Here is a 13,121-nt window from a genome sequence, read left to right as displayed (position 1 = left end):
AACACTAGGTAGACTACTGTAGTTATTTTCAAGGTTGCTTTTTGGAGGAAAAGTTAATTTTTCATGTCAACTACAATAATGGGGAAGGGAGTCATCTCATTCCACAAGGAAAATTATTACTTGTTACTGAACTGAAAACAGATCTCCTTTCCTTGCATGCAAAATGAAGAAATGTCTTAAATTTGATGCTCGGGGTCCCATGGTGCTGGGAGGGTGTCTTGTAAAGAGCATTGTCTTGATTATTCTCTGACTTCGGAGATGAGAGTAGCATCTAATACTGTATGTGTGAGAGGTTTTGCAGAGATTACCTTGATTAATTCCTACAACCATCACCTGAGATCAGAATCACCCTTATCTGCATTTTCAGCAAAGATACTACATGGCAGAGCCGACATCCAAATGCGGGGTCCCTCCCCGAGTGCTGAAAATACCCTAGGTACTCACCAACAACCAGTCAGCTGTCTTTTTAGGGGAACAATTAACTTCCTGGAGTTGGGGACAAGTTGAAAAGATGAAGCAAGTAAATATCTGCAAGAGAAAAAAATTTCTTGGGTCAGCAAATTGGGGTAAATATTTGTTTGATTCTTTATTGTTGCTGTTCAGTCCCTCAGTCATGTCCAGCTCTTTTCTACCCCAGGGACTCCAGTGCACCAGGCTTCCCTGTCCTTCATCATCTCCTGGAGCTTGCTCAAACTCATGTCCATGGCGTCAGTGATGCCATCCAACCATCTCATCCTCTGTCGTCCCCTTCTCCTCCCTCCTTTAATCTTTGCCAGCAGCAGAATCTTTTCCAACGAATCAGTTCTTTGCATCAGGTGGCCAAAGTATTGGAGGTTCAGCTGCAGCATCAGTCCTTCCAATGAATATTCAGGGTTGATTTCCTTTAGGATGGACTGGTTGGATCTCCTTGCAGTCCAAGGGACTCTCAAGAGTCTGCTCCAGCACCATGGTTCGAAAGTGATTCTAGAGCAAGTGAAAATGCTAAATTACATTCACAGCAGCCTCCATGGTTTGAGTCCTGCTAAACATTGATGGCAGGGCACACAACCCTTCCAGGTACAGCATAATTTAGTAACGGTGTGGCCAGTGTGGCTGGCTGCTGTCCGAGGTTGGCTGAAAAAAATATGATGGGGCAACTGCGGAGTGTAAAAGCAGATGAGGAAAATAATTTACATTTTGTTTAAAAAAAATGGAAGACTAGAAAACATCCCTGTGACAACTAAGCATTATGAGTCACTTTAGGGAAAAAATCAGCCAGAAAACCCATGGCTGAAGTGAGACAACTCGGGCTGCGTCCCACCTCATGGTCAAGAACGTGGCCCCTGCAGTTGGGCCTCCTGGACGGAATTCTCGGCTCTGCCTCTGGCCGGCTGCGTGATCCTGGGCTGCTTTCGAGTCTCTCTGTGCCCGAATTTCTCTCATCTGAGAAGAGGCGTAAGAATAGCATCTGCTTCATAGGTTTGTTGTGAGGATGAGACGAATCGATACGCTAAAAGCACGAGAACAGAGCTTGGCAGCAACCCGCGGCGTCCCGCAGGAATGCCACGCGTTCTTATTTGGACGCTGAGCAGTGGTCCCCCCAGCTAGGTCCTTTTTTTTCCCTCCCTGAATCGGTAGGGTTTTCCTGAGCTGCTTTTCACTTTTGCTCTCCTGTTTCTCACCACGGCTCTGGGAGGTAGGCAGATATCATTATCTTTCCCTTTTTGCTGATGAGGAAATGGCATGGAGGGAATTAAGTGAGTCGCCAAGAGTCAGAATAGGGAGCCAACAAGCTTCCTGGCGCTCAGCCCCTAGAGCTTTCTACTATCTTGCGCTAAAGCCTCAGATGGAAAGGGAGGAGTCTTCCCTTTGGGCCAAATGCATGATGTCATCAAGCCTCGATCCACAAGATACTCTCAACCATACGTACCGCTGGGTCAGGCTTTGTTTGTCAACATTCAGTCCCCAAAGCTCTTAGAGATACACTTCAGACCACAGCGAGGCAGCGCCTGTCTCGCTACCAGAGGCTCTGTTTCTGCCTTTCTCCAGGCACAGGAAAGTTGGAGCAATGCTTCCTCGTCTCCTTCCACTTTTCTCTGCAGCACCAGGATGGCAGCTCGGGGTGGCTGCGTTCCTCGTCCAAGGAACTAAGCTGAAAAGCAGGTGTTCTTTCCGGCTCAGCAGATGCTAAGGCGATAACCTGCACCTTGCGGAGGCTCTGGGCAATTCAGACCCGGCGGAGCACTCGGACCTGGCCGGCTCTCTCCTCCCCAGTGGCCCCGTGATGGACGCGTGTCTGAGCTCCGAGCAGCAGCCCCGGCCCCTGGACGAGGGCCCGAGCCCCCCGGACAACGAGGCTCTGCACACAGATGGCACCAGCAAACGCCCGGGAGGTAACCTCCTTCCTCACCTCTCCACGCTCTCACTTGGGGATGGCATTTTCCAGTGAACCTCAGGGGCCAGACAGTCCATTTCCTTTGAACTCTAGATCTTTTTCTGATCATGAAACGGTAGGATGCCCTTATGCCAGCAGAAGCCTGGCAGTAATGGTAATAATCCCTACGTCCACAACTTTGTCTTCTCCAAATTCTAGGAGAGTCAGATGTTTGTTAACAAGAACTTTTAAAACAGAAATGAAATCTAGATTCCTTCCTGCTCTTGGCCAAAATGTATTCCTGGCAGCCGCAGTCTACAGTGAATCCTCGTAAAGCCATTTTCCCATTAGGACAACATAACCAGTCAGGCTTGCATTTCTGGACAGCGAATCAGTAGGAAATAAGTAACAGACATAACAAATGATGTCATAAGAGCCAAGTTATAACATTCAAAACATGTACAGTTGTTGATCCTGGGAAATTCTCTTCCAACTCTGCTAAACCAGGACGGTATTTATTTTTACTAAGTTGTTTACATAAAAATGCGACTCTGCCTATCTCCAAAAGCTGACCTCTCTAAAACTATCAAGTGAGCATGTGTGTGTGTGTGTGTGTGTGTGTGTGTGTGTGTGTGTGTGTGTGTGTGTGTTAGTCGCTCAGTTGTGTCCAACTCTTAGCAACCCCATGGACTATAGCCCACCAGGCTCCTCCATCCATGGGATTCTCCAGGCAAGAATCCTGGAGTGGGTTGCCATTCCCTTCTCCAGGGGATCTTCCTGACCCAGGGATCGGAGCCAGGTCTCCCGCATTGCAGGCAGATTCTTTATGGTCTGAGCCACCAGGGAAGCTCCTACAGGTGAGCATAGATACAATAAATGAAAATCATGCGCAGTCAACACAAATTTCTTTATCTTTGTAGCAAAGAAAGGGGTCTTATAGGAGGGATATTTTTATGCCCATTTTCTTTACAATGTTGACCCAGAAAGGAAGACCATCAACATATTGTTTGTCATCCTATGAAAGGATGAGCCATTTGTAGAGCAGCCCATCGACTTTTCTTTCAGTCTTGAGAGAAAAGTTAGCTTCCATGTGGTGATCTGTGAGAAGAAGGAAAGAAGGACCAGTCTGGCCAACGTGGAAGGGCTGGAAACTGGCAGGAAGTGCCCTGGGTCCCTGATGGTCTGCCTGCTCCAGTGACCAGAGGCTCAGATGGAAGGAGGGCAGCCCACGACTCCCTCCTCTTACCCAATGGCTGGTCCAGCTCCTGCATTTTGGGAATTTTTGCAAGCTGTTTTTTTAAACATGGCCATTGTTAAAATTTAAGTCATATAAATATACAATGAAATGGATTACATAAAGGGGAAAGTTATATGAAAAATCTTAGGTAATAAATACTCATGTCTCATCATGAATTATCTTCCCACATCTTACGATGATCTGTGCTCTTGAGGCTGTTGGTGGATGTCGCACCTGTGGTAGAAATGCCCATGATACTCAGCAGCTGCGTCTCTTCCCGGGGGACGGCCATGTTGGGAGCATTGTCACCATGGTGATGGCCAAACCCTACAAATCAGTGGTTCCTCATGCTCCCAGCCTGGTTGTTGCATGCTCCTGGGCACCACATGATCTGTTCCTCTGCCTTCTTGCTGCCTCTGAAACCAGAACTCAGAGTCAGCTGCTCAGCCTATGGGAGAAGATGGGTCCTCTTTGCTGTGTGATAAATTTGAGGTTCATGTTGTTAGATGTCAATAGCTTCCCTTATAAGAAGTTGGTGAGAATCATAGGCCCCCTTCTCTCCCCAGGGTCTCTCCAGGGCACATGGCAGGAAAAGATGATGTCTCAGGACTGACTTGGCCACTGTGCCTCAGAAGGTTCTTACAGGCTTCAATGAAGTCTGCGTTTCTTGTCTTTGTGGTCAGGACAGAGAATTCTCCTTCCGGGGCTGGAATAGTCTAGATCAGAACCCACGGCTGAGAGCTACAGGTGTCATTCTGTTAATTCACAAACCGGTCACTTGGCTCACAGAGAAGGCACTGGCACCCCACTCCAGTACTCTTGCCTGGAAAATACCATGGATGGAGGAGCCTGGTAGGCTGCAGTCCCTGGGGTCGCTACACGTCAGACACGACTGAACGACTTCACTTGCACTTTTCACGTTCATGCATTAGAGAAAGAAATGGCAAGCCACTCCAGTGTTCTTGCCTGGAGAATCCCAGGGACGGGGGAGCCTGGTGGGCTGCCGTCTATGGGGTCGCACAGAGTCGGACACAACTGAAGTGACTTAGCAGCGGCAGCAGCACTTGGCTCACACGACAATCAAAGACCATTTGAACACTTTTTTATAAAATGCAACACAAATGAATTTCTGGAAAAACAAGATGAAAAAACGTACAAAGGCATAATACCCAGTACAAGCTTCAGTTTCTCATAATCAGATTCAGTAGGCATGGTCAAGTTTTCGTAAATGTTTGTAAGTGTTTACTCCACATGTCTAGACTCTTCTGACTGTGACCCTCTTACAGGGATTTGCAGAGAAAGCTGCAACAGAGAACTGCTCTAGTGCAGGCGGAATTCAGTGAAATGTGAACTCCGAGGGGTGGACCCCTGATTTGGCTTCTTCAAAGGCCCCCTACCCTTCACCCTGCACTCAGCCTCGTCTTCCTTCCTGAACATTTATTTCTGACTAGAGCCCTACACAAGCTCACTGACAGCTCCCTTCTGCTATTCCATCCCTGGTTACCTCTCCCCAGGCACAGCTCAGGCAACAAAGGCTGGTCTCATGCACCGTCCCCCACCCAAACTCCTCGCTACCCATGCCTCTCCCTGGGGACACCAGCAGTGCCCCCCTCTTCTGTACATGACCCCTCCATGTGATTAGCATCCTCATTCTGACCTTTTCACTCTTTTTTTTTTATTAAATGCTGAAACCCTCTGGGAAACCTGTGACTTCTGGGCTTCCATGATATCATCCCTGATCAGGTGCTCGTTTCCTCTCATCTTATATGATATCTGAGCACCGCTCGAGTGGGTCATGAGTGTAAAGGAGTATTTAAAGGAAGAGTAATTTAATAGTCAGGGCTCAAATGACAGCCTCCCCCAGGGCTGTGCAGCTGGCTTGTCTTTGGGTGACCTGTACCTTTTGAGGAGCGGTTGTAGAAGGACTTAAGGAACATGTTCCAGCCACCATGTGGGATGTTACTTCACTTCAAGGCCTAAAAATAGTCCAGTGTGTGCCTGCCCGGGTCCTCCTTATTGCAGACGGCTCAGTCGTGCCATCCTGCCTGGTAGTAGAGCTGCCTCCTCACGCCCAAACCGAGGGAGGGGCGGATCCACACCCATCTCTGTCCGAAATTGAGGGAGGGGCCTGGGGCATCCCAAGGCGTCATGTCATCTGATAAAAATCCCCATCGGACTGTTCCGTCCCAGTCACCCCATGACATTCTGTCTGAGCTAGTTTGTGACCATTGTCACCAATAACATTCTCTGTTTCTAGAAGATGGCTCAATCTTTTCCCATTTGACTAACTGTACCTATAATTAGTATATTTGCAGTGGATCCACAAATCATGGGGGCCTTCCCTTGTGGCTTAGCTGGTAAAGAATCCACCTGCAATGTGGGAGACCTGGGTTTGATCCCTAGGTTGGGAAGATCCCCTGGAGAAGGGAAAGGCTACCCACTCCCATATTCTTGGGCTTCCCTTGTGGCTCAGTTGGTAAAAAATCTTCCGGCAATGCGGGAGACCTGAGTTCGATCCCTGGGTTGGGAAGATCCCCTGGAGAAGGGAAACGCTACCCACTCCAGTATTCTGGCCTGGAGAAGTCCATGGACTATATAGTCCATGGGGTTGCAAAGAGTTGGACACGACTGAATGACTTTCACTTTCACAAATCATGAAGCCTGTTATTTTTGGTCCCACAGACTCTAATGAGATAGAAGCATCACTTCGAAGCCTCCAGAAATTTGTTCCTACGAATTACGCCAGCTACACCCAGGAGTACTATCGGTTTGTGGGCAAGAAGATTGTCATTCAGGAATCCATCGAGAGTTACGGAGCGGTGGTGTGGCCGGGGGTGAGGGGGCCATGACGTCGGGGCGTCCGGGTTTCTGGGGATGGGAACAGCACTTTTGTACAACTGTGTTGCCTTGGGCGCCTTGCCAAATGCTTTAACGTTCTGTGCTTCTCAGATGGAGGGTCCCTGGCTGGCCCTGAGGGTGAGGCTGGTGTGCTTAGAAGCTGCAAGAACACAGCATCTCTCCTAGAAACCATTTCTGCCACGCTGTGTTTCTTGAAACACTCTTTTTTAACATTAACATAAACTTGAGCATATTGGGAAGTAGGATGAAAAATTCGTATGAATTGTTAAGAAAGAAAATCAGAAGTCTTTAGGGTTTAGATTTTGCAGTGGGCAAAATCTTTGGGGCCATGTCCAACAACCCTCAGGGGGTCCCCCCGCTTTCACGGTGTGGCTGAAAGTGAACGTTAGTCCCTCAGTCGTGTCTGACTCTTTGTGACCGTGTGGACTGTAGCCCGCCAGGCTCCTCCACCCATGGGACTTCACAGGCAAGAATACTGGAGTGGGTTGCCATTTCCTTCTCCAGGGGATCTTCCCAACCCAGGAATCAAACTGGAGTCTCCTGCATTGCAGGTGGATTCTTTACCGTCTGAGCCACCAGGGAAGCCCCGGGGAGGTGGAGGAGGGTTTGCTAAAAGATGTACCTGCTCCTTCGGGAAGACCCATCCCCGGGTGGCACCCACCGGACCAGCTTCTCACAGGGCACACCTCACAGGAAGGGCACCTAAGCCACCGCTCCAGAAGCCCTCAAGTCACATGTGAGTCTTGGTGGCCCTGGTGACACTCTTCCAAATGGTGAAACCCCCACTCTGCGTAACGATCCTTTCTCAAGATCCAAAGGACGCCTCTCTTCAAAACGTCCATTCCCAGCCTGCAAGTTCATGCCATGGGTTGGATGCTGGAGCCACCTCGCACCTGTGCTTCAGTTTCCATCCCCCAACTCCTGGCCGCCCCCTCCAAGCCCCTTGAGAGGAGCTAAGGATGAAATGGACAGACCCACGGCCTTGGGTATGCCACCCGCCCTGGGGCAGGCCACCGTGAGTGCGGCTGGCGTGTCTCACATGATCCTGGCCACCCCCCACCCCTGCCACTCCAGCCTTAGCTACAAATAGAAAGTGAGTCACGACAAGTCCCGAGCATCTGTCAGAAGGCGAGGCCTAAAGGTGTGTGCACACTTGAGCTTTCACACTGGTTCTTCAGCTCAGGACTCACGTTCCCAACCCGGGTCGCGCCCTCACGCTCACTCCCCTAGTCTCTGTGGCCCCCCGGCATCACTAGCTGACCGCCCCCACCCCACACCCCCCCGTTGGCTCACACAAAACACCTCCCACATCCACACACATCGAATTCCCTTTATCTCTTCACAGACAGGAGGCGGGCAGAAGGGAGTGAAGAAACAAGGAAAGGGACCTTTGGTTTTCTGTGTAAAAATGGATCTAAATGTATTCACCTTGGTTCTTTGGGGCGGAGTTGTTTTTGTTTTGACTGTGCAAAGTATGCAATTTCTTTGCTACCACCCAAAGCGTGGTCCATGGGCTGGCTGATTAGAAAGGCAGACTTGTTAAGAGTTGCAGTCCTGAGCCCCATCAGACCTACTGCACGCGGCGGGGCGTCTTTAACCAGGCTCCCCAGTGGTCCGAGTATGCACCAGAGTCTGGGAAGCGCTGTCCTCCCAGAGTGTTTATTAGATGAGCTACTTAAAAGAAAAATGACTGCCCCGCTGTCCAGTGTAGCAGGCAAGGTCCGGGGCGACCCGCTTGCTGATGGGCTCCGGAGGGAGGTGTTGAGAATTTTAGAGCCCAGCGGTCTTCCAGCAGGTTGGGGGCCTGATGCGACTTGCCCAGGGTGAGGGGCTGCTGTCCTGCAGCTCCTCAACTCCTGCTTCTGGAAGAGCTGAGCTGCTCTTCCTCCTGGGGGTTGATCAAGAGTCTTCGGATACAGGCCCTTTAGCAAGTCGGCATCTCGAGTTCCTCTGATGCAAGTTGCTGCTGCTGCTGCTGCTGCTAAGTCGCTTCAGTCATGTCCGACTCTGTGCGACCCCATAGACGGCAGCCCACCAGGCTCCCCCGTCCCTGGTTGCTCCTTTCATATTCCACAGGTCAAAACACTCCGTGGCACGTGTGCTTTGATTCCTGTGGACTCCTCAGTAAGCTGGACTGTGAACATGCCTTCTAGCAGTTCACTGGCGGTGGGAATAGGGGTCTCTGGTTTTCAGTGCCCAGTGACAAGTGTGAATGTTCCCCAGGCCATGGCGTTGTGCCAGTATTTGGAAGAACACACAGAGGAACTCAATCTCCGAGGTGCTAAGATCCTGGAAATCGGGGCTGGACCAGGCCTCGTTTCCATCGTGGCCAGTATTCTAGGTGTGTCTGTGTGTCTATTCTCGACCTTGTTTCAAAAGATGCTTACCAGGACAACAGTAGTAATACATGTTGACTGAATGATGGGCTGTGGTTTAGGTGCTTGGCCGTGATCGCCCTCACCGAGTCCCCGCAAACGTCCAGGCCAGAATGACTCCTGTTATCCCTGAGATAAGATAATGGCATCTTAGAGACACTGGAGAAGGCGATGCCTCCCCACTCCAGTACTTTTGCCTGGAAAACCCCATGGACGGAGGAGCCTGGTAGGCTGCAGTCCATGGGGTCGCACAGAGTTGGACACGACTGAAGCGACTTAGCAGCAGCAGCAGCAGCAGAGACACGAACATCCAACCCAGTGCTTAGCATGTGAGAAAGTTGACATCCTGAAGGGGTGACTCTCGAGTTCCGGTTGTAAACAGCTATGTTATGCTGTGTCCTGCTTTTCATTGCAACTATCATAACTAAGGTTTTAGAAAAAAAAGAAACCAAGTCAGTGAATCCAAGATGAAAACAGATTTACACCCCAAACACCAGCTGTGCGTCCTGGACGCTGCGTAAGAGGTGGCTGTGTCTGGTCTACTTCTGCCTGTGTGATTACACATCTATCAAAATCAGTCTGGAAATACGGCCATCTACTTTGTGAACACTGATCACTTTCTTTAAAATGCCTAAAAATTAATTTAGTACATTTAATAGGGGGGAGAATCATACAAAATAGATCATCCCCTGTGGAAAGCTTTGTGCTGATACCTTCCAGACGAGAAACCCAAAATCTTCAGATAAACACAGTTTTAGAAGGAAAACATCATGCATTATTATAGAAGTGAAAGTGTTAGTCACTCAGTCATGACTCTGCGACCGGGCTCCTTTGTCCAAGGGATTCTCCAGGCAAGAATACTGGACTGGGTAGCTATGCCCTCCTCCAGCGGAATCTTCGCGACCCAGGGATCGAACCCAGGTCTCCTGCATTGCAGGCAAATTCCTTACAGTCTGAGTCACCAGGGAAGCTCCAAACCTTGGTATGTTAATTATTCTGAAATCTCCCCAAACACTGTTTTAGTTTTTTTAAAAGTTTAAAAAACTTTTAATTTTGTTGGAGTATCATTAACAATGTTGTGATACTTTCAGGTATACAGAAAGATGATTCAGTTACATGTATACAGTATCTATCCTGCTTCAGATTCATTTCCCATTTAGATTATTGCATAGTACTGAGCCGAGTTCCCGGTTTCAGCCATGGTTTCAGTTTCTTAAAAGATGGAACCGTTATTCTATCTCAGTGGTTCTCAACCAAAGGCAGAGTCTGACCCCTGAAGGACATTTGGCAATGTCAGGGGACATTTCTGAGCATCCTGCCTGGGGGTTGGGTGGGGAGGTGCTGTGCATCTCGTGGGTGGGGACCAGGGATGCTGCTGAACGTCTTACAGGGCACAGCGCGGGGTCTACCCCACGAGAAAGAATCCAGCCCGGATGTCCACAGGGCCAAGGTGGGAAACCCAGCTCCATTCTCCCCCCGAGAGTATGTGTCCACTGGGCTGCCCCGGTGTTTCCAGGTACTTAAGACAGGCTTTCTCTCTCTCTTAGGGGCTCAGGTCACGGCGACAGATCTGCCTGATGTGCTGGGGAACCTACAATACAATCTCCTAAAGAACACACTCAACTGCACCACGTATCTGCCGGAAGTGAAGGAGCTGGTGTGGGGGGAGGGCCTGGAGCAGAGCTTCCCCAAGTCCACGCTTTACTACGATTACGTGCTGGCCTCCGACGTGGTCTACCACCATTACTTCCTGGACAAGCTGCTCGCCACCATGGTGTACCTCTGTCAGCCAGGGACGGTGCTGCTTTGGGCCAACAAGTTCAGATTCAGCACCGACTACGAATTTTTAGACAAATTCAAGCAAGTTTTTGACACGACGCTCTTGGCTGAATCTCAAGAGTCATCGATCAAACTCTTTAAAGGAATACTAAAATGGGACTGAACGAAACAAAATGCCTTTCAAAACATTAGCGGGTCTGTTGAACAGTGTTAGAAATTTTATAAGACGGCGAAGGTAGTGTGTAGAATCAACGTGTCTACCTAGAATAAACCTGATTGTTACAGCAACTCTCTAAAATAACCTATTTAGGATTACCTGGTTAATCGAAATATACACAGGCACAGCACGAAAACATGAAACTAGCTTTGTTGGCTTCCTAGAGTTCTCAACTAAGTGTTTAATAAATTTTACATGAACACATTAACAAGTGGATGTCCCCTTGTTATTTCTGCTGGAGAGCATGGTCTTAAACTTGTCAATATACTTTTGTCAGCAGACTCTACTTCATACAAATTTTAGCTGTAGCAAAAGGAGAGGGTACAGAGTAATAGAAAAGTTATAGGCTTAACTTACAACTTTGGAAAACTCAGCAGTGGCCACAGAACTGGAAAAGGTGTTTTCATTCCAATCCCAAAGAAAGGCAATGCCAAAGAATGTTCAAACTACTGCACAATTGCACTCATCTCACTTGCTAACAAAGTAATGCTCAAAGTTCTCCAAGCCAGGCTTCAACAGTATGTGAACTTAGAGATGTTCAAGCTGGATTTAGAAAAGGCAGAGGAACCAGAGATCAAATTGCCAACATTCACTGGATCATCGAAAAAGCAAAAGAGTTCCAGAAAAATATCTGCTTCTGTTTTATTAACTACACCAAAGCCTTCGACTGTGTGGATCAAAACAAACTGGAAAATTCTTAAAGGAGATGAGAATACCAGACCACCTTACCTGCCTCTTGAGAAATCTGTATGCAGGTCAAGAAGCAAGAGTTAGAACTGGACGTGGAACAGAGGACTGGTTCCAAACAGAGAAAGGAATACATCAAGGCTGTATATTGTCACCCTGCTTATTTAAGTTATATGCGGAGTATATCATGTGAAATGTCAGGCTGGATGAAGCACAAGCTGGAATCAAGATTGCCGGGAGAAATATCAATAACCTCAGATATGCGGATGATACCACCCTTATATAAGGCAGAAAGCCAAGAGGAACTAAAGAGCCTCTTGATGAAAGTGAAAGAGGAGAGTGAAAAAGTTGGCTTAAAACTGAACATTCAGAAAACTAAGATCATAGCATCCAGTCCCATCATTTCATGGCATAGATGGGGAAACAATGCAAACAGTGACAGACTTTATTTTTTTGGGCTCCAAAATAACTGTAGATGGTGATTGCAGCCATGGAATTAAAAAGATGCTTGCTCCTTTAAAGAAAATCTATGACCAACCTAGACAGCATATTAAAAAGCAGAGACATTACTTTGCTGACAAAGGTCCAAATAGTCAAGGCTATGGTTTTTCCAGTAATCATGTATGGATGTGAGAGATGGAATATAAAGCTGAGTACTGAAGAATCGATGCTTTTGAACTGTGGTGTTGGAGAGTCCCTTGGACTGCAAGATCAAACCAGTCCATCCTAAAGGAGATCAGCCCTGAATATTCATTGGAAGGACTGATGCTGAAGCTGAAACTCTAATACTTTGGTCACCTGATTTGAAGAAGTGACTCATTGGAAAAGACCCTGATGCTGGGAAAGATTGAGGGCAGGAGGAGAAGGGATGGCAGAGGATGAGATGGTTGGATGGCATCACTGACTTGATGGACATGAGTTTGAGTAAGCTCCAGGAGTTGGTGATGGACAGGGGAGCCTGACGTGCTGCAGTCCATGGGGTTGCAAAGAGTCGGACACGACTGAGCGACTGAACTGAAATGACTGATAGGCGTTAACACTGGCTGAAACTGAAAAATACAGAAACAGTGCTGGGACGAGGCCTCGAACTAGTGCTGAGCACAGTGTACCAGCCCCTGGTGCTTCTTTCAGAAGGTTTCACCTGCATCCAGCTCTTTCCACTGTTTTCAATGGTGTGGTGCAGACACTGGCCAGCAGCACCTCAAAGAGGAAAACTGTCTAAGTTTTTAATAGTACTATTTTGCTAGTGTCATCATTTGAATCAACCATCAGCCGCTTTGTAGTATTTCTCTATTGGCTTATTAAGAGATGATATATCCTGTATGCTGTTGGCTTGTAACATAACTCTCACAATGAACCTCTGTTAAGTAAATTATTGGCGAAGACAGTCTCTGAAACAACCAGCAAACAATTTGCTGAAACAATTTATCTCCTCAGGAGATAAGTTATCCTTAACAAAATTTCAGTCATAATCATGGTTATCACTAAAGACTGTTTCTCTGTTTCTAAACTTTACATAGATGAAATCTAACTGTGTATATTCTTTTATGATATGCTTCTCCACTGAATACTGTATTTATGAGACTTATCATGTGTTAACTTGTAAAGCATTTT

At 47.9% G+C, this 13,121-nt stretch overlaps 1 protein-coding gene across 1 annotated transcript; it reads left to right on the top strand.

Moving 5' to 3' along the window:
* The first annotated feature begins 1,945 nt into the window (after positions 1-1,945).
* On the top strand, positions 1,946-11,028 carry METTL21C (methyltransferase 21C, AARS1 lysine). Its single transcript, NM_001100383.1, is given in 4 exon segments — positions 1,946-2,372; positions 6,273-6,424; positions 8,673-8,790; positions 10,372-11,028. Coding segments are annotated over 4 exon segments (774 nt in total). The 5' UTR covers positions 1,946-2,263; the 3' UTR covers positions 10,767-11,028.
* Positions 11,029-13,121: the final 2,093 nt, after the last annotated feature.

This window comes from Bos taurus, chromosome 12 (assembly GCF_002263795.3).
Source record: "Bos taurus isolate L1 Dominette 01449 registration number 42190680 breed Hereford chromosome 12, ARS-UCD2.0, whole genome shotgun sequence".
Classification (NCBI taxonomy): Eukaryota; Metazoa; Chordata; class Mammalia; order Artiodactyla; family Bovidae; genus Bos; species Bos taurus.
Note: the sequence above shows the minus strand (reverse complement) of the source record. Positions and strands in the feature narration are given on the sequence as shown.